Here is a 26,377-nt window from a genome sequence, read left to right on the forward strand (position 1 = left end):
CTGCTTTACAATGCCTTGTATTCAGGCTATATTTCTTGCACGTTTGCCCTCAAGGCTCTAGTCTCACGTTTTGCATCCACGCAATTTTACAGAACTTACAAGTATAGTTTTATGAACGGCGCAACAGAATTGCGGCCTCTAACTTTAGCGTAAGTTCTAAACATCTATGGCCTACCAAATTACATGTCTAAAACATATGACATGTTAGTTAAGATATCAACAATTCAAAATTTTAGCCACAGATTATTTGCTCTTGTAACGCGTGCTTACTTGAAGTCACAATTTAAGGTAGGAAAACGAACTACCGACAGAATTTTTAATAGTTTCTTCTTTTTACTGAGGTTCTTAAAAATAAGATTTGGGGCTTATGCATGAAGGTTAGGAGGTGTGCCCCATTGGAAGGCTACGAGTTCATTCAGAGCGCGTGCAATTCTTCAAAGCGCACAAAATCTCGTGAATACAGCCTATTTTGTTCTCCGCGACCACCTGAAAAACATCCAGCCCAGCCGCGAACGGAAAACACATGATCTTATGCTCAACGCCAGAGCGTCTTAGCCGCTGGTCCGTCGCTGTAGTTTAATACAACCGTCATAACCCGCTGAATGAATGCCGTTTTGCACGAGTTACAATTGGATCAACAGGTAGCGCTAATAACTTCACACAAATGGGCTTTAATATCTAACTAAGACATATATCTAACATGTGCATGTTGAAGAAAAATAAATAACAATTTTCACGTGCTGTGAAGGTTGACAAGTAACCCAAAGCAATAGAGCAGTACGACACAGCAGAGAAAATAACAAAAGTGCAGGAAGACTTTTTTTTGCGATTTTCATCGTAACGAGGTATTTCAGCAAGTTACATATTAAGAGGGTTACTAATAATTCGGACATGGTGGCGGCGAATTCTTAGCAAATGAAAATGTATCGCGAAACGTCGTGTGCAGGATGATCGATCGTCTTCTAACCTCTTCTCCAATCAATGGGCGGTAATGTGCTCGTCAATGCCGAGACAATGGAAGTTGTCGTATCGACGTCATGCGCTCCTATGGCAAAGAGCAAGTTTGAGTAAAAAAAATCACCTTAGGCTTCAATAGTTTGCCTGGAAGCAAGCACTGAGTCTACAGCCTTGAATGGTGAAAAACTTTGTGTAATGAATGTTGTGCATTAATTGAAAGTGATTGTTCTTATTTTACCTAATGCAGACTTTTTATTCCTCACTGAAAAGAAGCATGCTTAGATTTGTGCACCAGCAGTGCACTATTTTATTTCTAATGCCACATCTCAACTTTAATCTGCCAAGCTATGCACTGCTGACAATCACAACAGTCGTCCTTTTTTTAAAACTACCAAGACTTCGTGCCGAGACTCGTGATGGACTAATGGGCAGCGTTCGGAGCTCGTACTTCTCGTCTCCAAAGGACGTCGAGCACGGCACTGCTCGTTTCTCCAAGTCACGGAGTTAAACGCATTTCTCTTAACTGGCCGCTAACCTAACTATGTTTATACGCCGAAATATGTTTATGATTTTTTTAATATATGCAGGTGTTTTGTTATCACTTTTATACTAACCACAAGATATGTGCGAGAAAGTCAAAACTTTAACTGTTACACTTCAGTGCAGGTAAAATGAAACATTTCATGGTGGACATTTCATGCCTTCCCAAGATGCCTCACAGCCAACAACTAACTGCCGATCCTTTTTTTTTCCCTCTTCCCCACTTCTCTGGCTTTTCTTACGCCCGTGTTGCTGCCGGAGTTGGTCTGTTTAAAAAGGGTGTCAGGGCAGTGCAGGCAGTTAGTCGAGCAAGTAGGTTGCCTTCAAAGTATTTCTGTTAAATGTTGTGACTGTAGTTGCGTGCCGCCACCAGCCCAGAAATGGCACTGGAAGCTGTTAAAAAAAAAGAAAAAAACGAAGCCTGACTGCATTTTTCTTGGCATCTGGCGGCGTCCCGGCTTTATAGGGGTTGGAAGAAGCATCCTTTTTCTCTTTACTTTTTTGTTCTCCGTACTATCAACCCGCTCTCCATAAAGTGAAAAACTGACTGTGTTCGAGCTTTCGCAATACACCTCGCGCAGGAAGCAAACAATAAAAGAAATGGCAATGCATATACACCCAATCAGGCAATGCTTATGCTCCGCATCGGGCTTGAGAAAAAAAAAAGATAACACATCCCTCCTCAGTTATTAGTTTCCTAATTCCCTATTTTCCTCAGCAATTGCTTGCCACAACCTCCCCAGATGTAGCTCATTGTCTATACGCAAAAAAAAATTCTTAGGACGGGCTATCACTATTGGGCAAACAAACATTTACTCTTGTAAGATATGTCTTAAAAGGGCGTCAACAAAAAGCAGTTGAGAGGATCGGGTTAGCCAAGCTATAAATAGCAGGAAATCAAGGGAGCCAAGCAAATAGTAAGATCTCCTAGTAACGTCTTCCCCTAGTAAGGTCTTCCCTCCTCCCGCCTCCATGCCGAGATTCAAAGTGCAGTCAGGCGGCGTGCAGCTGTCCTCGTAACTCTGTCTCAATGTGTAAATGTGACGTAACTCTATTGCTTGCCGAATGCATGTCTTCCTATCGTCGTGGCATGCCTCTCCACTGTGCATGTGCACCGTCTCCTTCAATGTACGCATGCATACTTGTTTGCCTGTCCATTGAACGCATGCGCTTCGTGTTCTTTTGAATGTTTAGCCCGTATTTTTAAAAGTGTGCGCTCTGCCATGGCATTTCACCACAGACTGAGTTATTTAGCATGCGACATACAAAACTGGGGCCTATGCCAATGGCGGCCAGTGAGCCGCTCTGCCCGGCACCACCTCGTCTTTGCCCAAGCACCGTTCCTGCGTAGCTTATGCCACATGCCTCGTTTGCCACAAGGAGCCACACATCTCGATAAGCAGCCAGCGCCCCGTACTGTCTCATAATTTCGAAAGTATAGAGGCAGAAAAAAGGGCGATTTCATCATTTATTTGAAGCTGTGTACTACTCCCTGACAGCAGGTGAGGTGTCTGGGAATTGACTTCGGCAGATATGTAAGAAAATCGAATCAGTGTAGTAGAAAAGTTATGGAGTACATGTAGAAGTGTTACAAAATGGAGGCTGGTGTAAGCTAGGGGAAGGATTTTGAGATTTTTAAGCTGCCGCCAACTTACATATAATGACCGATTGGATAATACCACAAACTCAGCACTTCTCACGGTAATCACTACTCCATATTTAATGGGCATCTGCAACAGTTTTCAGCTTTTAATGTCTGGCACACACTTTCAGCACGTGGTCAATAAACACGTCCAATCCGTAGATGAGGCGGCCATGAACGACCCGGGGCGGCCATAAAAGACCCAAACAAGCAAAATATGTTTTTACACTGTGTTCAAGCACACATAGGGGCAGAATACGAGCTGCAAATGTGCACGCTAAAATTGCAACCATCGTGTAATGTTATGTTCGGATCACTTAAGAGGCGGCCATTGTATAAGCTATAGGCGTAAGAAGCGGCCTTTTATGTTATCCGCTTGGCTTAAACGCCAGATGACGTAGCGATTTAAAAATATAGCCACAGTTGCGACAACGGTCGCGACCGGGCATTAGCCGACACAGCCTTGTCGCCTCAAGCAGGGGTGCTTGCTGTTAGCATCCCTAACGCTGTGTACCCAAGTTGCGTGGTATAAAGCCGTGGCCGTCATTTCTGTAGAATTTGCATTTTCCAAGATTCTGCGGGATTTGATTATGTATAGCTGCTAAGTTAATTATGTAGGTTGCCATTAAAAGGGAAGTTAACCGGTAAAAAGGATTAAACAAATCTGTGACCCTCAAGTGGCCTCTGACGCTGAATCGGGTTTATTTGTCCGGCCTTCCTCTCCCTCCGTTTGCGTCACATCACCAAACTTGGTGCCCGATGTCTTTTCGCTGGTCTCTGAGAAAATGCCTAACTTGGCATTTTCTCTCTTGTTTCTTTCTTGTCAACGAATTTCTCTTGTCAACGCATCGCATTGATGCCATTCGCGTCCCACGGCGCTCATTTTGACCCAATATTAAGGGTACCTCTGCCACGCGCCCAAACATAGATGCGGGAAAATACCCCATAACTCTAATAATTCCTCACCATGTTGTTTTCGCTAGAGCCCCCTCCGGGAAAAGCATGCGTGTTTCTCTCATAGTGCACGTTCCCGTAGAGAGTGACTCTTCGCGACAAACCCAACGTAGTTCGAGCCGCGTGCAAAATGTAGCGCCATCCCGCTTGACTCTACTCCCTTGAGCGGCTACACCTGCATCACCTACCCTGCAGTTTAAGAAGATATCACCTCGCGCCGCATGGTTTCATCGAGCGAGCATCAGTGGTCGCACTAAGCTCGACGTTTCGCTTGTTTTAGCTGACATCCTCCCGATGATAACCTCTTCTCTTGTCGACTGCGCCATCCGTGGAAGGCTGTGAATGGTGAGGATTAGCTTTACCGACGATCATACGAGATCATCTGTCCTAAAAGCAACAAAAACTGCTCTCAAGCCCCCTGAACTTAAAAACAACTACGCTTAGCTAAAAATGAGTCCGACAAAAAGACCGGCAAATAGCCGGTGTACACGCTGTCTGTTCCGTGCGTGCAGTTTTGACTAAACGTGTCGCAACGTGCATGAGTCTCCAGCCTTCGCGCTGAGAGACCAGTAGGTGGTGAGCTGCCTCTGTTAGTTTGTGGCCTTTCTCTTCCCCGTCTCTCGCCTGTGTTACAGTACCTGTGGTGTCTTACAATGCATGCGCCCCGTCTTCGCCTGCTGCAGTCTACCAGCAGGCGTTGCTCTTCACGTGACTGGGCCACTCATGCGGTAGTAACGTGGGGTGGTTGTCTTGTTCACTAATCCACAGATGAAGGTCTGCATAACTCCAATGTCCCCACTTTCACACCACCCGAAATACCCAAGAGAGTCAAGCTACGAGGTAGTCATCCTTTCACTAACTTTTACTGATGTAGTGTGCATGCTGACTGCTTTGTGTTCCTATGCAAGCGCCGCTCGCCTTTAGACGTGCTCTTTTCTTCTGTGCTAAAAAACAGGCACGTCGGCGTTTGTTTTGTTTGTTACCGTTTTATCTTAGGTAGAGCAGTACTGGCTCTCTTGACTCGGTTTGCTTTTGTATGTCTACTTCACACTTGCACAGTCAACAATCTCGTGTTGTTGCCGCCCCCTAGCTGTCTCTGTGTGCCTTTAGTTGCCCGGTGCCTCTCCAGGAGGCATGTAATTTTTTTTCGGCCAACCTTTCAGCATCTACCGAAGTTCAAAGCCGATCAGGGCAGTCTGAAAATGTAACACCTCGTAGATGTTGCTCAATTCTGTCACAACCAAACCGAAGCGACAGCCCTACAAAGGCACCACTGATAAACGGGAATCTGGGATAGAAGCTTGCCGGACAAGCACTCTGCCAACTTTTCAAGCACCCGAGCATTAGCACACCGCTGCCTCTCGTAAACCAGGACAAAACTCACCGAGGGAAGTGCTGCCGCGCATCTCGTCACGCCTGATCACACAGCTTGGGCGTTTGTGTTTTCCACACGTTTTCAAAAGCCCTTGTCTGACGAACATACGCCCAAGGCTGTTAAAATAAGTTTTTATGTCTTATGCCCTGGGGTAATATGCGAATATTAATATGCAACAACAGAGTTCCCAGTGTTCTGTCTAATACGCGGTAGCAAATAAATGGTGCGTTTCAATGGAGCGCTAAATACTTCGGGCCACGGGATTGTAGCCATGTAGCATTTCCTTAAGAACCGCCGAAAGATTTCTGTCATGGGCGATGTTGCTGGTAAGCGTGAAGGCTGACGGATGGTGCTCCAAAGGAGGCCATACAGCATTACAGAAGCGGAGTCACGAAGATGCGGTAAATGAACATAGTGCTCACTGCAGTTGCAGTGTGAAGTTTTTCAAGAAATGCTTTTGAGTTTGACGTTGCTTGACGTGTCGCTAAGCTTAACGTTAAGGCTGCCCGCCAAACGTTAAGCTTAAACAAAGGCCGAACTAGGGTGGTTGAACAACTATAGCCTGCAGCATAGTAAGAAAAAAGACACAAGAGGAAATGATAGTGATGGCGCTTTCCCGCCCACATCTTAAGCCCCACGTGCGCAGATATATATATATACCACGACCCCCTCCCACCCTTTCATCCCTCCCTCTGCATGGGCCGAGAGCCTTCCCTTCCAATGGACGTTTTCCTCTTCCTCCCCTGCAACTCGAATCAAACTCGCAAACAGTGGAACATACCCCGAGAGGTGTATTGGACAACGCTTTGTATAGCGGCTAATCAACTCAATCATTTTAGGGGCCAAGAAGTTCAACCAACCGATTGCTTAGAGCGCAATCACTGAGCGGGTCGACCACAATAAATCTGTTCGCGTACTCTGAATCCTTTATGCGTATTCCGAAGCTTGAAGCAACGTGTTACGTAACCGCGGTGGTGTATTGGCAAGCGCTTTACGAGCCCGAATGTATGCTGCTTTCGAACGACAATCCGTGGATGGCACAGCCAAACCTCCAGTCATTTTTGTCGTTGTGCTCTGTACGCGTCAACGAAATAACTATAATTACGGTGGTGTTGATGTTATTTGTGCTGTTTACTGCCATGAAGTAAAAGGACAAAATTGGCTGCGCCAGTCATGCAATGTCGTGCGAAAGCGGCTTCTACATTCGTACTAATAAAGCGCTGACCAATACACCATCGTGGGTATGTGCTACTCCGTGGGCATACCACACTTTCGTAGGCTTCATAGTACGCACGCACAATTTAGAGCACGGGGAGGAGGGGGAATAAACTTTTATTGAATCCCAATCTGACTCAGTGTGTGGAGGCAGACCAGTGGGGGAACTCCTTAGTCCAGGAGTCCCTGGCTCTGGCTGGCCATCCGGGCCCACCAGGTTAAGCTGGGAGCCGGGTTCAGAGCTGGACAGCTGCGCCGCCCACTGTGAAGAGGAAGGGTGGGGATTGGGAGGTAGGCCAGGTGTGTGGGAGCATTCCCATACGATGTGGTAAAGGGTACCTCTTTCGGGGCAAGACTTGCACTGCGGTGAGTGAGATGTGGGGAAGATCAAATGCCAAAGTGTATTGTGAGGGAAGGTCCGGGTTTGAAGTTGGCGGAGAGTGATTTCGTCAGCCTTTGTTAGAGAGGGGTGAGGTGTCGAGAAGGTGCGACGAGACAGCTTATAATGGGTGAGAATGTCGTTGTAGGTGAGTAGGGGGTGGGCATCCAGGGTGGGAGGAGGGGGGTCGGGGGCAATGGCCCGGTGTATCACTTCTCGGGCCGCGTCGTGCGCCGCTTCATTGCCGGCCAACCCACAATGGCCAGGAGTCCATAGAATGTGGCACTCCTCGGGGAGGTAAGTGGAGTGTTCGATGATGTGTAGGGCAGTGCGAGGAAGTAGACCTTTTTGAAGATGCCGGCAGGCTTCCTGCGATTCCGTGATTACTGTCACGTAGTCGCGACGAGTGGAAGTAAGGGAGAGCGCAATGGCTATCTCTTCAGCTTCAGTTTGTGTTGAGGCCCGCGTGGAGGCAGTGGCGATAATGCGTTTTTGGCTGTTCACAGTGGCGACGGCATAAGTTGATCGGTTTGGATATGGGGATGCGTCCACGTACAGCTTGTCGGGAAGATGCTGGTAGTGGGTGCGGATGTAGCTGGTGCGGGCGGTGCGACGACCATCGTGGATGCCTGGGTGCATGTTCTGGGGTAGCGGGGCGACTTTAATGTGAGCGCGCAGTAGGCGGGGAAGGCGTGCCAGGCGGTGAGGCTGAGTCGGGGTCGGATAGCCCAGACGAGCTAAGGTACTACAGCCAGTGGGCGTAAGCTTAAGGCGTTGAAATTGCGAAGTTCGTTGAGCTTCCCACAGCTCTGTCCAACTATTATGTATTCCCAAGCGTAAGAACAAGTCAGTAGAGGTGTTAGTGAGGAGGCCGAGTGCAGTTTTGTACGCTTGCCTAATTAAAATGTCCAGTTTCTTGTGCTCTGCTGCTTTGAGGGACAGGTAAGGAACTCCGTATGTAAGGCGACAGATGAGGAAAGCTTGAACCAGACGGGCAGTTTCAGCTTCTTTGAGACCAGTACGTTGGTGGGTGATGCGCTTAACTAGTTGTGCCAATTGTGTAACTGTGCGTTGAAGTGCCACGATGTAGTGCGAGCCTGAGCCGTCTCGTGGGATTGTGAGGATTGTGGGATTGTGTCTTCCGCTTGCTTTGTGAGGTGAGCTATGCGTAACTTGAGGCGCCGGTTTGTTTTGTTACGTTTCCAGTGTGTTACCAGGCTGTGCCTGGCTGTCCAAAGGGGATCGAGGTGCGGATCTACAGCGGGGTACTCGGTCGTGAGCGGGATTCGTTTGGTGTGTTTTTGAAGAGCACGTTCAATGGTGGCCGTCCATTCATCGAGGTCCGAATCGGCGGGTGGAGTAGCTTCTAGAGTATCCCGGAATACTTTCCAAACTGTGAGGCGGGCAGCGCCTAGTTGGGTCTTGGTAATTCCTGAAATGGTGAGGTGAACAATGCTGTGATCACTTACGAGAGTATGGGGGAGGCATTGCCATGTGCATTGGGAGACGTTGCGAACAAATGTGAGATCCGGGGTGGTATCCCGGGTGACGCTGGAGCCGAGGCGGGTCGGGATGAGGGGAATGTAGCAAAGAGTAAAGCCGTGACGGTGTGCTGCATCCCAGAGGGTAGTTCCTGATTTCGCATTGCGCGAATAACCCCATGCAGTGTGCGGTGCATTAAAGTCGCCGAGGACTACTAATCGGTGGTGCTTAGCTATTTTAATGACATTCTGGAGGAGTAGAGGAAGTTCCTGGAGGCTGCCAGAGGGCGGGGAATAGACGTTGAGAATAAAAACGCTTGGTTCCTTCTTGCTGGTAGGTAAGAGTTCTACTAGTATGCAGTCAATTGCAGTGCTCAGCGGATGATGTTGCGCTGGGTAGGTATTGTGCACGAACGTGGCGGTCCGCGGCGAGTTGGGATTTTGAAATGTGGTGTAGTCTCGGAGAGAGGGATTGGTGAATTCTACTTCTTGTAAGGCGAGTACTGCTGGTTGGTTAGGGGCGATAAGCTGGTGGAGGGATGATTTTTTTCGCTGAAAGGAGCGACAGTTCCAATGCCAAATGTGAAGGGACGGGGAGGTGGTACATTTAGGCAATATAAACAGTGCGAGTCTTCCTCGATCGCTTCGTCAAGTGGAGGGGGTGTAGGGGTAGAACTGGGCGGACGGTGCTTTTTGCGTTTTACTTTTTCAGCATTACGGTCTTCTATAACCTTGATGCGGCCCGGGAGCGAGGTGACTTCTTCCTGTAGGGCCACGAAATTGGTTTAAAAAGTCGCTTCAGGTCATCCAGGGCAGAGAAAATGGGTGTCAGTGCGGAATTGTCGGGCATTGGTGGATTTGCTGGTGGTGAGGGTGGGACGAAGGTAGTGGGTGATTGTGGGAGAAGTGTCTTAAGCTCCGAGAGCTGTTGCTGGAGGGTGGCAATTTGGTTGGCGTTTTCGGCTAATTATGCTTTTAATTGTGCATTTTCTTGTGCAAGAGTCGCTAGGGTGGAACATTCAGCAGCTAACTTCGTGGTTGGAAGTGTGGGCAAGGGGGGGAAAGGGTCATCGTGGGGGATGTGGGCGGCTACAGCTGACCAGCTCACCTGGTAGGGCGTGGAGGGTGGACCGGACGATCTTCGGAGTGTGGAGAGGGCTGGTTGCCGGGTTTCTTGTGCTTGGCGTTGGAGGCGGGTGCGCGCGGGCGGTGGTGGGGGCTTGAGCCTGCGGCGACATTCTCGACTTGCCGTCAGGTGGGGGAGTCCGCACAGCTGGCACTGAGGTTGGCAGGGGTGGTCAGGAGCTGGGTTGGGGGTATGGCACCGGGAGCACAGGTTGGGCTGAGGGTTGGGACAGACATCGGGTTCCTGTCCGAGGCCGCCGCACTTCGCACAGCATTGATAGGTATTCCGGTAGGGGCGGCAGCTTACCAGGGTGCCGTACGCTTTGACGTAAAATGGTACGTGAGGACCGTCAAACATGAGTGCTGCTGTGTCCGAGGTGCCGATCATCCGGGCTTCAATGATGGGCGGACCGGTGGACGCAATTATGGCGAGGAGTTGCTCAGGAGGTGTTCTGCAGGGTCGATGCCTTGGATTACTCCGCGAGAAGTTCCCGGGGGGTTCTTGAGGTACGCTGTGACATCATATGTCGTGTCGCCAAGGTGGAGGGTGGTGATTTTGCGCAGAGCGTCGGCGCATACTTCGCTAGGGGTGCTTGTCGTGATAAGGTTCTGTGCGGTTGCGGGAAGGTGATAACTTGCCCGTAGAACGTAGAGGGTGGGATGCCGGTGGCTTGTTGCAGGCTGTGTGCAAGTTGTGGCGCCGGCCAGGCTTCGACGCGTAGGCCGGATCTCGGGCGGATTATCACCTTGTAGTCGTTCATGGGGAGTTTCGGTTGGATTTCCCTGCGTGGAGCAGAGACGGAAGCTAGCACGTGGGTAGTGGAAGGAGTGATGCGCTGGTTGTGGCGCGATCGTAAGATCTGACGCCAGGGGTCATAGGTTGGGAGCGTGCGGCCGCTGTCCGGGTCGTATGTCGGTGGGGCTTGGGGTGATTCTTGCATGTCGACTTCCAGACTCAGCGCGGGTAGTGAGGCAGGCCGTGCGCCCGAAGGCGTGCACGATTACAGCTGAGCCGTGTTCTTTGGAACGTTAGGGTTAGCAGAGACGCTCACCGCTTGAAACTTTAGGTGGGTCCGGCGAGGTGAGAAATGGTCCAAGGCTTTTGTGGCGGGTATCAGGGTGAAGCTGATAACTTAGCGAACACGATGATACTAATTATAGAGCGCTGCTGCTGGGAGGTCCAACCAGGGTGGTGCAAAGCAGTAGCCCATGTGAAGCGGGTGTGGGCTGCGCAGCCCCCTCATTTAGAGCACGAGCATAATTTTTTGTGGTCGATCCTCCTAGTGCGTGCGCTCTAAGTGATTTATTTATTTAAATCGTTTGATTTTTTATTGCTTGATTGACTGATTGACTGACTGACTGACTGATTGATTAATTAATCATTGATTGATTGATTGATTGATTGATTGATTGATTGATTGATTGATTGATTGATTGATTGATTGATTGATTGATTGATTGATTGATTGATTCGTGCATGAATCAGCATGCACCGCGGGCAGTCGCATCTTATCAACGCGCTGCTGCATACATTCATGCTTGTAAAGCATTGGCCAATACATCACTGCGAGTGAGTGCTACTCTGTGGGCATCACAGCAGCAACTGTCTTGTGTGCGCAGAGACTTAGGCCTAACGTTACTCTTCACGGTCTTACGGCGCCAACAGGTACCCGCACCCTAAAGAGCGTTGGGTACAATACGTACTCTTTCCAGCGGTTGACGACGTTAAACTTCAAAGCGTGACGTTAAGCCTAACGTCCTATCTTTAGGCCTAACATTAGATAACTCTTTCCAGCGGTTGACGACGTTAAACTTCAAAGCGTGACGTTAAGCCTAACGTCCTATCTTTAGGCCTAACATTAGATAACCTTCAGGTTGAGCCGACATGCCAAGCAACATCATATTCATTGTACGTGGAGCTGCGGGTACCAATTAATGGCGTAGACCTCAAAGCGTGACGCTGGCACTGTCGTTGGGCTGACGCATATCCACGTCGTCCAGTCCCTCTTCTGCGCATCAATCTTTGTGAAAGCGAGTTATATATTTGAAAATCTGGCAGGCTTCGCTGAGTATTTTCGGCATCCTCGAAACGGCTAAGGTACCCTAATCACTAAAAAGAAGACTAGGCCAGCCTTCTTTAGACCTAATTGTAAATTCTCCCCTAAAATAATGGGAACAGGGTGGGTAATAGTTTTCTCGGCGAGCTGTTGTTCCGGTTGAAGAAAAGCAGCTGTGAGCTCGTGTCCCGGTCCGGTAAGCGTTTATCCTTTCGCCGCTTAATGCACCCCGAGCGCGTTGTTGCCCGGTGCGTTTGTGGGGCAGTGATACAGCCACCTTTTCCGGCTCAGTTAGCCTGTGCCGCTTACGAAGCAAAAAGAGAAGAAGAAGAAAAAGGAGAAGAAGAAGAAGAACCGGATCCACCAGGGCATAAATGTTTACAGAAACTTGTTTTGGGGCTACAATCCGTGCCTGACGGCGGTTTGCAGTTTTCTAGCTTTAAAAAAAGCGCGCTGGTATTCGTCAACTAGCTAATGCAGCAGTTAAGCAATAAAGCTAGCAATAGAAATTCGATAGTCCCCAGCGGCAGCAGCCATGGCTATAGCAGTGGACGTTTGATTTCAACTGGGCCCTTGCCCTAATTTGCTGTCGCGAATAACCGGTTTCTCCCTTTTAATCGCCAGCTTTACAGCTATTATAGATTGCAACGGAATACAAAACATCAGAAAACAAAAAGGAAACATTGAGAAAACGTGGCCTAACCTAATCCCAGCTGATAAGAAAGGCAGGCAAGAGGTAGGCAGAAAAAAATCGGTAGTTCCAGCAGATCTGCTCATACCGCAGCACGAAAACCCTGTGTAGCGGCTCACCAAAGCGGAAGCTTGCCCGCGTGTATTATCAGAAAGCATCGCACGGAAGATCGCATTAGACGACGCCCCGTACACGCAGACCCAGAAGAAAGAAACGGCCGATTAGCTTTTTCTAATCCCTCATTTTACCCTGCATTGCAGTGGGCTAGAAATCCTGCGTGCAGAGAGCTTTCTTGAGTCTTTTTTTTAAGCAGTAAACTTAAACTTGTCCCGCTTTTGGCAGCGTCACATGTGTCCTTTGTCCAAACAAAACTGTCGCAACAGCTATACTAAGAATAGCCATTTGGTAAAAGGTTAGAGAAACAGAAATAAGGTATTGGTATACGCGTTTACGTTCACGGATTAGCCTGTCTTTTTTTACACCGACTTACACGCGTGCACGCCTTAATGGGAGTTATAGGACTTATAGACTCCGAGACGTCTTCTAACCAAACAGTACTAAAAGCCAAAGAGTATTAAAATGTACAAGAAGAAAAATACAGTTGCTACCCAGTGCCCCCGTACGTGACAGGAAGAGTAAACCCCACCACGTAGCTTCTCACCCAAGACTTCGTATGATTAACGATTGCGATAAGGAAAACAGATTAACAGCAGTCGAAAACGTGTTCTAGTTTGCACACGATCGCCTCGGTGCGAAAGTGCCAAGGGCCCTCCCTCTTTGGCATTACTATAGACCAACGTTCCACTACGCCTAGACACACTAAGCGTTCCATCACTACACTATAGTGTGTAAGAACTTGCGCGTTTAGTCTTATAGCAAAATTTTCTAAGCTCTGTCACACAAAAGATGAACACAGTACGAGGTTTTTGTATTAGAAACTTTTACCAAATCGCATTTTAGGGTATTAGTGGATCATTGCTGATGTGAAATAAGGAGGAACAACGAAGCCCTTTTCAGCTACTGGTAAAATGGTAATGCGGGACTATTCCCTTGCTGCTTTTACAGTCAACTTTGTTTCTTGGGGCAGTAGTCAACACGCGGCAATACACTGTGGCGAAAAGAACGAAAGAGCGACCAGGACAAGGGTGTTTAAGAGGCGACACAAAGGCTGCGACATTCTTTTCTTGATACCCATTGTCGTTGTTATTTTGTCTACTTTCCGTGGACTTCTAAAAACTTGTTGAGTAAATTGCTGTCGGCACTAAAAACTTGCTGTCGGCACTATCTTAGAAACAGCGTGTATTAAGAGGTCATGATCCCAGCTCGCAATGCGTCGCGAAGCGCGCTGTTCCGTATCGTTGCGAAATCTGCGCAGAGCTACTTTCAACATCTGACCGTGATGATGGTGCGGTAGAGCTAAAACATTTCTAGGACCTGAATACTTGGCGAGCGGTGCTTAAAAATGTAAGAAATTCTGCCGTAAAAGGGAACTGTTACATTGGAGCTACAATTTTTATCCTACGCTTCCTACAGCTAGTGGCCTAATTGGTGCTGTGCATGTGTCGCTGATTTTTAACGCCACAACAGATCAGCTCCGCAGTCAGGTAGACAGATGGCGCTGTCATCCCTTTTCAGCCACGGTGTTCCGTTTAACCTACGAAAATAATTGCCCATGTTGCCTTCTAGAGTGCATGACCAATTTGACATTAACACGCATCATGAGCATGTGCAGATTAGGGAGGCTGCTCGCACGCTTTCTCAAGCGGGAGCACAATTCCCCCGCTGGCGCATCACGCACCTCTGATCTGCTCATCTCGCAGTCTACATTTGCTTCATGCTTGAGAAATCACCTGACAAACGTTTGTTTGTTTTTTGTTGATTTGCACGTTTTGTTTTGTTTTACTCACCTAGTTGAAGAAGAAAGCTTTACCTACACGGGTATGTTCATTCGCTGTTTTCCACAGCATTTCATACTGTAGTGCGTACTTTGGCCCTGTTGCACGTGAGGCCATTCTATTACAGTAATACTTCCCTATCGTTAACGTTCTGCTAAACATTTTTTAGACCTGTTGTAGAACGAGTATTCAGAAAAAGTAGTTTCTAGAGCCTTATGGGCTTCGCGCTGCATGTTTTGGCATTTGTATAGCAAATCCTGCAAAGATGGCGAGGTCTACACTGAACAGCACAGTGTCAGGCTGAATGTAAAGTTGGCGTGTCATAGAAAATATACGGCAAAATTGGCCCAAGGTTAATTGCCGTTTTCACGAGATAAAATAATTTCTAAGCGATGCTGCATTTTATTGCAGATTTGCGTAACACAAACGTTGCCATCTACGGTAGGCTTTCTGACACTGTAACGCGACTTGCATGTTTTTAGGCATACTACACTCAATGCATGCTTCGTATTTGGATTCTTAGTACGATGCTTCTCATGACTAACAAGATTCACTGATTGTTCCTAAACAACAATTGTGCATGAAATAGCTCAGCCTGAATTGCACCCTTAATTAGGACCACTGAGACGTCAGGTAGATAATAGCTTGGCATATTTGTGTTAGTCTATTTCTCGCGCGTGTATAAAACGTTAGACTCATATCGTCCAGACCTACATGCTTGCTCGGCCCATATTTCATGCGCCATGCGCTAACATACAAAATGCTTTTGCGGCTCTGTGACTCGATCCCTTGGCGCCCATTACAAGCCGCAAGGTTGTGGATTGTGCAGAAGGGACGTCATGACCTTTTCAAGGTCAAAAAACACCAATACTGAAGAGGACCCGCTCTTGTGCGACGTTTTCATGGGCATCATTTTTACGCTCGCCAAAAATACTGGCAGAGCCCGGTATGCAAGCATGCAACAGTAATAAGCCGACAGTAGGCTTCAGTGGCGATGTGCTTGACCGAAGGTGAGAGAGAACGTAGAATTGTGCTTAGGGTCTGTTTCCTTGGCGGAGAGGGAAACTGTCACGTGTGCCATAATTTCATGTATGCGGGTGAAGACTGAATAATAGTGACATTGTTTAATGTTTTTGTTTGACAAGTAACAAGTATCTTCAAACACCATTTTGGCTTTATCGTGATTTACCGGAAATATACGGTAATTTCACGGTCCTGCTTAAAATATGTGTGCTCATTTATTATAAGGAAGACTTCAGTGCAACGAAGGACTCTATTTGCCCATGCTGCTCGTTTATTTCCCTGTGCATGCTGAGGACAACGCGGGAGCGTGTCGAGCAGAGTAGTCAAAGGGAGCCGCACGGCAGCCGTCCTTCCGCGTGCTTGCCTGCCAGAGGCCTGGGCTGAAGGGGGGCAATTTTCATCCCACTTTCCCCCCTTTCGTTCGCCATCAGCCACCCAGCCTCAAGTGGGCAACAACAACGACCAGAACCGCGTGAGCTCTGCGCCGAAGCCAAAGCCAAGTACAAAGAAACACGACCAGAGCAACTCACTGACGTCGCCCAACGAGCGCGGAGGACGCTCTGCTCCCCCCTCCTACGCCAGGTAAGGCTTGGCCACCTCCCATTGTCAGCCTGAGCCGATTCGTTTCACTGCTAGGGCTGCACGGTACCTCGAAACGCCGGATTCAACAGAAAAACCGCGAAAGGCGTCGCTCTACTGCACTTTTCGTAACGTCGAAGTGCCACCGCATGCGGTCTTCAAAAGCGTCCTAGATTTTGTTAATTATTTTTTATTTCGCAACCATTTTGGTAACTGCTAATGTTAAGAATGCAGACTGCTGAGTGTTTAAGAACCTGAGCGTTCGCCAGGCAGCGCCGTCCGTACTCTGGACACATTCCCCCAAAAATGGGGGGATACGTTTTCTAATGGTGACCACGAAATGCTACGCGCGGATCATCGGCTTGTGACAGAGTGCTCTTGCGTTTGTGCCACTTGTGATTTTTCGACCACTGTGTACGATGCTTCATCGTGCACAAAGTACACTGCAAAGACCTGCTGGAAAACCGCAGCGGTTCACGTCTGCATACGCGGTGGACACTGCAGAAAGAAAAAAACAAAAGATTTGAGAACTACAGGACGAATACGATTATAAGGGTCGGCATTTTTTTTACAACTGGCGCCGTATTGTATTTACGGACATATCCGAACATGCTTACCCCAGACTTGCGAAGGAAGACGCAACAGGCGGGGACTTCCAATTGGCACTTGCTGTTAAAGGTCCATTAAGCTTTTTGAGCCACGCCGTGTGGGCAAAGACGACAGCGACAGTGATGATGTAGCGTTTCCCGCCAATACCGCATCGAAAAAGACGGTGGCGATAGTCATGATCATAAATGCAAAAGGCTTCGCTCCGTGAAGACAGTGGTCAGGCAGGGCAGGCGCTTGTTCCTCCTAATTACCGACCTTATATCCTACTCCTTGTACGATAATGAACGAACTCGCCCAACCTCCACTTTTAGCGGGGATCAATATTTTCGGGGAAAACGCGATAGCTGTACGCTTCCCATTAAAAGGTGACTCTCTAAAACAGCAAGGGTTATCAGCACGCCAGCAGTGTGAATTGCAGGAATAAACATTATTTGTGTTTTCGCTGTTGGAGTCAACTGCAAAATCGGCAATGCTGCGGTACAACGGGGAGCTTCTCTTGGGCTACCGTCTCTTTTGCTTTAAGTTAGTGAGGTATCATGTTTTCAGGCAATGCCTTCAATCGCATTCAGGCCGGTGGTCATGTTGAGGAAAGGAGAAAAGTGATCTCGACTCTAGTGCCATTAGTTACGCGGAATTTCGACATGAGTTACGCGGCACCAATGTAGCCTAGACGTTATTCCTCGCATATTATCGTTTTCCGACGGATGCCAGCTACTTTGGCTGGCAAAAAGTTTGAACGACTTGCCGTGCTTCGAAAATTCGTTTTTCGTCAGGTAAGTCAACTGTGGGAGCTCTTTTCCCGGTTTACGCTCTTCTACATGGAACATAATGGCGGACAGGCGAGCGGACGTGCACAGAAAATGCCAAATTTTGCGTATTACAAGACCGCCAAGCAAGTAGACACTGCCGAGCATCGTCAAGGCTCTGATGTATTTTGAATTGGATGTTGCTCAATTTAAACACGGGTAGAAGTATTTGTAAAACAATTACGTTGAGATTTGGAGCTTTTATCATTTAGTAAGTAAAAAAATGAATGTCTGCTGTGACCTGTAAGCCAGTAATCATACTCTTGCTGGACCCGCCTCTACTAAAATGATCTGAACCTAGCTGATACTAGGTGGTGCACCCTCGTCGCGTGACGTGAGTAACCAGAACCCCCGGGAGGGGCAGCCGAAGCTAAGAGGACGTGCTTTTTCACTGCCTTGAGCTGCGGTAGCACGGAAGTACCGTCTAAGCCTTGTGATGCTCTATCCATCGCCTGCTGCCACCTGGTAGTACCTTGAATGTACCGTGCACTACGAATGAGAGCACCACACTTAAGATACGAGTCTGATGCGAGCAGCCAGTTGCACTGCCAAGGCTTCTGCTGGCGCACCTGTTAGATCAAATGCATTATCTTGATGTGCACCCTAAAGCGGACCAATGACTCTCCCCCCGACTCAGAAAAATGACTAAACGAGTTCACGATGGTGGGCATGTGAGCGGTTGCGGCGTCGAGAGGTGTATCGATGGCATTCGCTATTGCCGACGCCCAGGTTTCCGTATTTGACCATGTTTGGGAAGTCAGTGCAATCACTGAAGTTCAGGAATACGGTGGTGTCAGCTTAGCTTCATTGGTAGGCTTTCTCGCTGACGGTTTACTTATCTACATGCCAGGAGTGTTTCGTCGACAGTAGCGGCGAACGTGCAAGGCCTGTGTAAGAACTTGAACCACTTCTCGGTATGTTCTCAGTTGACGTACCTACCGAGGCGTATATATTCAAATAACTCAATGGCGCTTACCGTCGTGTAGGTATAGGTATATCTTGCCATTTATTAATGCTTTCCAGGCAATTTTCTCTCTTATTGCAAAGACGTGCAGGAAAGGTACTGACACGAACTCTGCGCTTTCCCTTATAAGTACACTTCTGTTTTCTCAAATCAGCGCAGCAGCAACAACAGCAGCAGCAACGACAGCAGCAACACCGACAGCAGCGGCGGCAGCAGCAGCAGCAACAACAACAGCGGCAGCTTTTTGTTTTTAATTTCTCACGCTACCTTTCTCAGATTTCTGCACCTCTCAGCACCAGCGTCCCTTCGCAGACACACACACTCACACACACACTCACTCACTCACTCACTCACTCGTTCACTCTCACTGGCGTGTGTGTGTGTGTGCGTGCGAGATGCGGCGACGAGGCGCGCGGAGGCCCCCGCTCGCTTTGTTTTTCTTTCTTTTCCTCACCGGGGTGCACTCTTTTTCGTAGCGGCAGGTGGGTGAAGCCACCGTGTTCACGCACTTGCCCTCACTGCGTGCGCGTGTGTGTGTTTGTAGCAGCCACAGCGCGTGCAGCCTACAGACGCACTCGCGGCCAGTTCACCTCACAGCAGATTTTTGTGTGTTCCCCTCTCTTTGCAGTCCTGTCTCTGACACTTCCCACGTCACGCGGACGGCTGCGCCCGACATGTTTGCTGGCTTACACCTTGCCTATGAGGTCAAAAAGCTCATGTATGCTTTCTATCTCTCTTTCTCTCTCTCTCTCTCTCTCCCCACGTTCTGTGCTTTCCCCTCGGCCTCTTTGTTTTGCTTCCCTTCGTTGTTGCTGTCCTGACTGACTCCGCTTCTTCAGTTTTTTGCTCCTTTCTGTTTGTCTTGTACGTGCACTGTAGACGTCGCGGCTCGGGCATGACGCTCACGCTCTGACTGCTTCTTGAGCTGCCATGTCTGGCTGTTTGTACGAATGCTTTTCTGCTGTCTCCACGCTGTGGCCTCCGGAAACTGGCGGCATACACTACAGTAGTGCGCGAAAATCCTCCAAGCCCAAGGTCCCGAAAAAAAAAATGTTTCTTTTTTTTTCTGAGTGGTTTAACTGCCTGTTTCGTTTTTCTCGGTAACCAGCTGTCGCCGAGAAGAGCGCTGCGGAAGCCGTCTGATTTCGCGTGAATTGTGGAACTTGGAGTAAGAAACCTAAGCAAGAATTCAAACAATGAACAAGAAGACTGCCTCTGGGAAACTAGGGGCCTGCGCGCCCGGGGCTTCTCACGATTGAGCCACTCACGGAGCTCCTGACTTTTTTAGTTTTGTCAATACATACGTATGTATGCACTACCTTACGCGTGCTCGTTTCATTCGCCTGAACCATACCACGGCTACAAGGCGCACCTAGAAATACGAATTGATGTTGCGCACCCACAGAGTTTTTACCATGGGCCAAAATATCGCGCAAAGTAGCGGTCCTTTTCTGTTTTTTTTTCTTTTTATCAGGCAGAGCTGACGCCACTGGGAATTGAACGCGTAACAGCTTACAGCGTACTCACACATGTTCAGTGAACTTGCCGATATGAGTGCATAGATAGAAATTAATTTACTGGAATACAGAGGAGAAGGGAGCAAATGCCTAGCTTGAAAAGACTCTATAATACTGCCGATAAACAAGCACTTGAAAAGCTATATTTATCGGCTGCACAGAGCGTTACTGCGCGATTTGGTCGTCGCAGCAGATACGTCGTTCAGTTGCTATTTTGCTGTTGTTGCAATATCTTTAAAGTGGCTATTGAATGCGTTTATTGTTACAACTGAAAGTAAGCCGGCAAATAGCCACGGTGTAGCTCGAGCGACGTCACTCAAGCGCGCAGGCAATGACCAGACCGAAAAAGAGACGAATCTTTTGAGCAAGTTTCTACGTCATCTGATTGGCGTAGAAAAAAAAAACATTTGCTGGGGTACTTTGTGCCCCCCTAATCTCTACTAGATGCGCTTGTTGACTATGTTCTGAGAGCATTTCAGATATTTAAAAAAAGCCGACAAAGGTTTTGCAGGGTTCCTTTAGAAGACAAACAGTTTTCAAGTTATGAAGGTATCGCGCGCCGAAGCTACACCAGGGCTATGAGGCACGCCATCGGAAGGCTCGGGATTAATTTTGACCACTTGGGGATCCTTAACGTGCGTGGAAAGCTAAACACACGGGCGTTCTCGTTTTTCGCCTTTTAAGAAGAGCGGACGGACAACACAGACAAGCCCACCTTAGAACAAATTTGTTGCGAAGAAATAATTCCTCCACAACAAATGCGTTTTTGTAATGAGTATGTTTTGTAAGCCTTCTTCAACTTTTCGTTGTCTTTATCCAAGTGCCAACTTGCCAAACTTATTCTTTTGCACTGTGATGTCATACAGCAGTCGGTGCGGCTTCCGCCAACGGTCACCCATTTAAGAGGAACTAAGGTTCCACACTTCCGCTAAAATAGGCAAATAATGCATTGGTTACACTGGAGAATGCAGCCACCCGCACCAATTCACTTCAGTAGACATTGAAGTTGAAGTTGACTGCTTGCTTCTCCTCAGCCTTAAATAATATTCCTCACGCTAATTCTAAGCTAGATTAGACCAACCATTTATAGTAGCTAGCAGCGCGCGCCCGCCATGGCTTCCTGCACCTAGGAACATACATTCACGGCTATGCGTATGAAGACCTTAGAAGCCGCCCACAAACGTGTGGTGCAGCGTAATTTTTACCGCCAACCCCGGGAGTACCCCGCTACTTACAAATGAAAGTCATAAGTCACCTTACACGTAGTAGGAGTGCTACAACGGGACGCAAGAAGAGTGGAGGGCACAACTGTCGATTGTAACTGCAACTGTACTTGTAAATTGCAACTGATCTGCATTTCCGGTGTGTATGCGCAAGCGTCAGTTGTGCTACTCTTGTAAGACGTCCAGGTATTCGCGCATACACCTGGAGAACTAACACGCTGCCTGCGAATAAATCACAAGGCCGACTGAAATGCATGCCCATTGTCAAATTAACACTCTACCTCGTTCCTGGGTGCTACCGAAGGGATCCACTAGTCATCACATTGTACCGCACCCCATGAGTAATGCCACTGGTAGTCTTAGCTTATTGCTGTTGTTGCGTATAGCAGCACGCCGAAAGGAATCGATGAAAATGTAAGTCCAAATGCTTGCCCATGTTCGATGTCGCTCCGATCGATCGGCTTGTTCAGCGAGTGAGTCAAGGTCTCGTACTGGGAAGAAAGGCAATCTGCAACAGCAGCAAGGCCCTCAACTACCGCGCCGTTTAGAGGAAGCTCCCTGGGATTCCCTGACGAACTAATGTTGGTTGACATTTGGAACGGCACCGAAGCCTTGTGCGGCTTAAGAAGCGGGAAGCAGAGTGCTCTGAACGTAAAAGCGGTACGCTCGCGTCCTCGCTTGTGCTAGAGCGTGCTGGCTCAATGATTCCTCCCTACGTTTCCGTCACAATTTAAGAAGCCAGAGAAATGAGACACGCATAAACAAGCCACGCAACAACATAAGTAAGAAAACAGCCCATAGTTATGGCGCACGTGGATCACACATGTCTGCACTTTCTTTCCGACCGTTTCGCGAAAGGAAAAGACTTTCATCAAGCACCCAGTGCTCAGTTGGGACTCTCTTGTCGCAAACAACATCGTCGGTGGGCATTTAATTGCCTCAGAGCGGAAACGCTTCTTTCAGTGCCGAGCGCTTGGGGCTTCACTTCGTACAGGGTTTCTGTTCAGTTCCCGTTAAGTTAAATGATTTTGAGAGGGTTCGTTCTACAGCGTTCAGTTCCTGCTGAAGTAATCATTTTGAGTAGATTCCTAAACCGCTGCGCTGAGAACAGTAATAACAGGCTTCTTCTTACAGCATGGTTAATCATAGCGAACCAATGATAAGGGTGCTGGCAATGCTCTTCCAAAGAAATTTCATTTTTCTGATCACCGGCGTTGAACCGCAGACACACGTCTTCCCACAGATCCCGTCCCGAGATTAAGGACGAACGCTAAATGGCCGATCAGAAAACCTACTCATTTGCATTTGTTTTCAAGCAATTCGTTCGCGGGATCTTTTCCCGAACCACTTTTTCCAACATCCGTAACGCTAAATACTTTTTCAGCATTTATTTTCAGTTTTCTATAACTCCAAAAACCAAGGAAGGGTGGAGAAAATTTTGAAGTGTCAAACTCACAGCGTCGCGTCTCTTCGTCGAAAATATCTACACCCCCTATTTAAATGGATTCTGAAGGCAACCAGCAGGTTGGTTTCAAACGAAAGTCTGACCTTCCCATAGTCTAGTGTTTAAGTTCGTCGCCCGTAGTGTCATTCAGTGTCAGTGCTTCAGCGCTGGGCATACGTGTCTGCTCCAACTTTTCTTCTTTTTTTCCTCTTTTGCCCATTTCCCCTTTCCCACGTGCAGGATAGCAAACTAGGCTCTATCCAGGTTAACTTTCCTGCCTTCCTTCTACATCCTTCCTTCCTTCCTTCCTTCTGACCTTCTCATAGCTATTTTAGCGTTTATTCGGTGCCGAAAGATGCCTTAATTGCTGAGAAATTCTTAATCAAACAACGCATTTCCCTTCCTCATTTCCCTCGAAGCGATTCCATGATGCAAACAGAGGCCGGTGCAGCCGCTGTTTGCTTCATGGTAAACCGGAAGCAAGCGAGGCAGCGGTGGTGTATAGCGCTCGAAGCAATTGAGTACAACGCTTCCACGTACCAAACTGTTTCATGTTTCGTTCAAACCAGTCGTGCTTTCCCGAACTCCCGCGTCCTTTGCTGCTCCGGACCACCAAGAAAAATGTTTCTTCATAGGACCCGTGATCAGTACTGACGCTTTATTGAAGAAAAGCATGTTGTCCTTTTTCGGCCGAGTGAACATTGGCGTGGAACCAACCGCTTGTACGCGGCCCCAGCCGCACGCCGGCTCGCATAGCGGCATCGCCGCTGAGCATGGACGAGTAGCGCCGGAAGACGTTTCGTACGCCAGACGTTGCGCACACTTGGATATACTGACTTGGCCCAAAATAAGCGTTCCCAGCTTTTATTTAAAGGCGGCGAATGCACGCAGAGGGTCATGATAAAAGTGGCTATGCACACAGTACTCCACAAGCGTCACACAATTATCATCTGGCCGAGTATTGCACCAGGTATTGCAGTGACTCCGAAACTAGCTTGTTGGTGTTTGGGATCGCCGCTGTAACCAATCGGCTGGGCTCCCATCATATTGCTCCTAGCTTTCTTTTTGTTCTTCGGCGTTCAAACTTGAAATATACAAAAACTTCAAGTTAAGTTTTTATAAACTTATAAGGCGTAATGTTAAAATATTTGTCACATAATTTTAACTACTTCCGGTGTAATTTGCGTGGTATAGACAGTGGCGGCGACACCTGTATTTACGTTTTTGCTATTTTCTATATTATTTTAGAAAAGCTACGCGTAAGAGTGGTATATTCGTGTTCCCGGTGAGCTCATCTATCCATCTAAAGCAACTTGTATTTTGCCTTCAGTGTCACCTAAGGAACCACACGAAATGGATAATACCTGTTAGATCTTATTTTCGTACGTATTTTGGAACTGAGATTTTACAAGAAAATGAAGTCGAGAAAATTCATATATAACAGCTTCTCACACGAATGAAATGAACGTAGCAAATCCTCTCCCGCTCTAACTGAGCTACTTAATACTTGTTGCGGAGATACTACGCTGAACATTTAGCGCAACAAACTTTTCGTAATTACCTAGTGATTTCAGAAATCCCCTTTTTTTAAATCTGGCATACCTGAAAATGGCGCTGCTTTCGTTCTTTCTTTACCATTTTGCTTGAATGACAGTATTGCTGCCTTCCGAATACTTTCGGGAAATATAATGGGCATAAGGGACTTCCTTTTATGCGTTTAAAGTTCTAAAATTCGGTACATTTATTTTCTTGGGCGTTGATGCTTTGAACCTAAAAGCATTCCTGTTGACCCGAAGCATCACTGGAAAATGAAGGTTGATACTCACGTCACCCACACTCCAAGGAAACCCCGTGGTTCAGCTTCACCGCAATGCACTCGATGGACCACTTCATGCAGCCAACAACGAAAGTTCGGCGAATAACAGCGCCTATAATGCAATTTGACTAAGAAATGCGATCCAAGCTCTGGTCTAACGGGCACTGGAATCAGCGCGGTCTCGTGGCCTCCTGGACTTGGGAGGCTGACCACTTCCCATCTTACTTCTTTCCCTCTAAGATAAATAAACGTTTACCTCTCTCTGCGCTGTGGCATCACGCAATGCAAGCGTTACCTTCTTCCTTCAGTGGTGCCACAGCCCAGGCACATTATCGAATCCGATGTTGCTGTCGAGTCAAATGATGCTGTCACGTTGCTGTCATTCCCCGAATCTCTTGCGATTTCGGGGATCAACCACTGTTCAAGACTTCGCACTATGCGTGAATTCCCCAGAATTTGGCTTGTTTTCAAATTAAAGCAGAAAAAAATACTCCTGTCCGGCTGTATGAACTGTTCACCCTAGTACTGTGGGCAACATTTTCCTTTACAATTTATTGCTCGTAAATATAGGTTGTCGTAGATGTTACGGACCCAGCTTGCTACATAACAGAGAGCGCTCGACGTGAATGAAGCGGGCAGTATGTCGGCAGCGAATGTGTTGTAAGAACGCCAGTATTTATCTTCGTTCTACCTGAATAAATAAGTTTAGAGGGCAAGTGATAACAATCATTACTTTCATTGTTGCACTAGCTCTAAATCTACATTTAAAGCCAAAGGGTCGTTTTAAAAGCAGAAAAAAAAAGTGAGTAGCGTATCTAGCTCGAAACCCTTGAAAGCGTTCTAAGACTTTCCGGTAGCATGTCTCCGTCTTTAATTCCAAAATGTAACGTTTGCTAATCGATATTTTATTATTAATTAGTTCCGTAGTAAAACATTCCGTATATACGGAATTCATACGGAGTATTACGCAACCGGGCGTAACACATGGAGATAATCTTTGAAACAAAAAAAAGAATCAAATAATTTGCAACAACAGAAACGTCTGATGCAGTTTTCGTGTTTCTGTCGTAATTCAAGCGCGAAATACGGTACCTTATGTGTTCTGTATGTTTTCCGTATACTCCGTATATACAGAATTCCTACAGACCATGCTTTGGCGTTTCTGCCGGTCTTACAGATATAAAACCGGCGTCAAAATTTCTCAACGTAATACCGTAATTATCATTTGTTGCGGAAACATATCCCTGTTTTTATTCTAGCGCTGTGTCAGCAAAGTAACAATTTTGTATTCCCATAATTCCGTAAATACGGTACATTTCAAGAAGGTTAAGTACATTTAAAAATAGTGTTTTGCCAGACGCCGTACAGCCGTAGTTACTTTAATGTGCGTGGAGCACTGAGCCTCCCCCCCCCCCCCCCCCCCATCTTTGGAGAAAAAAATTAGCTCGATGTCAATAGACCAGATTTTAGGGAAATTCCCCCGAAGGTGGAGTAAGCTTCTGCGCTTCTGCGAAGGAAAGTTTGACATCCTTCGCAGAAACTTACTCCACCTTGGGGATTTCCCCTAAATCTGGTCGATTAACACCTGCCCTTCACTTCGAGTTGTTGATCAATTCGCTCTCGCGCTACAAGCGATAGCCTCCTGGTTAGCACAGTTGGTAGAGCGACTGCTCCGGTTTAGTAGTGGTCCCGGGTTCGAATCCTGGACCAGGACGAATTTTCCTTCAACTTCGAAGTTTCTGAGGAAGCTGTATAGCTTTCCCTTGTAGCCGTACGGCTGCATTGATGTGGATGTCAAACTTTCCTTCGGAAAAATTAGCTCGGTGCGTAAAGCTAGGTAAGCCATTGTGTAGTGAATACTTGCATTAAAATGTAACTGCTTCCGTTCGTTACGAAGGCCTTTTCAATCTTCGTGGGCAATCTTCGTGTCATGTTAGCAAATACACCTATCTATTGCTGGCAGCGTCAAATATTTTGTTTGGGTTCCATCTCTCATAGTTATTATTATTATGTTCTGTCTCGTTCATTGCGTCTGAAATTGCCGAGCTAAAATGACTTCCTAAGTCACGAAGTGAAGTAGAATCA

At 47.5% G+C, this 26,377-nt stretch overlaps 1 protein-coding gene across 3 annotated transcripts in view; it reads left to right on the forward strand.

Moving 5' to 3' along the window:
* The window catches only part of Slo (calcium-activated potassium channel slo), a 206,247-nt gene that overhangs the window by 155,802 nt on the left and 24,068 nt on the right, over positions 1-26,377 (forward strand). For 2 of the 3 annotated variants that reach the window (XM_077682288.1, XM_077682289.1), the window contains 5 exons: positions 1,750-1,809; positions 4,862-4,933; positions 14,328-14,354; positions 15,766-15,916; positions 18,921-19,010. In XM_077682288.1, the coding sequence (XP_077538414.1) occupies positions 1,750-1,809; positions 4,862-4,933; positions 14,328-14,354; positions 15,766-15,916; positions 18,921-19,010 (400 nt within the window). The remainder of the gene's footprint in view (positions 1-1,749; positions 1,810-4,861; positions 4,934-14,327; positions 14,355-15,765; positions 15,917-18,920; positions 19,011-26,377) is intronic. The other variant, XM_077682290.1, reaches the window with a different exon arrangement.

Source organism: Haemaphysalis longicornis, unplaced genomic scaffold, assembly GCF_048455015.1.
Source record: "Haemaphysalis longicornis isolate Haplotype H1 unplaced genomic scaffold, Haemaphysalis longicornis Haplotype H1 scaffold_1, whole genome shotgun sequence".
Lineage (NCBI taxonomy): Eukaryota > Metazoa > Arthropoda > Arachnida > Ixodida > Ixodidae > Haemaphysalis > Haemaphysalis longicornis.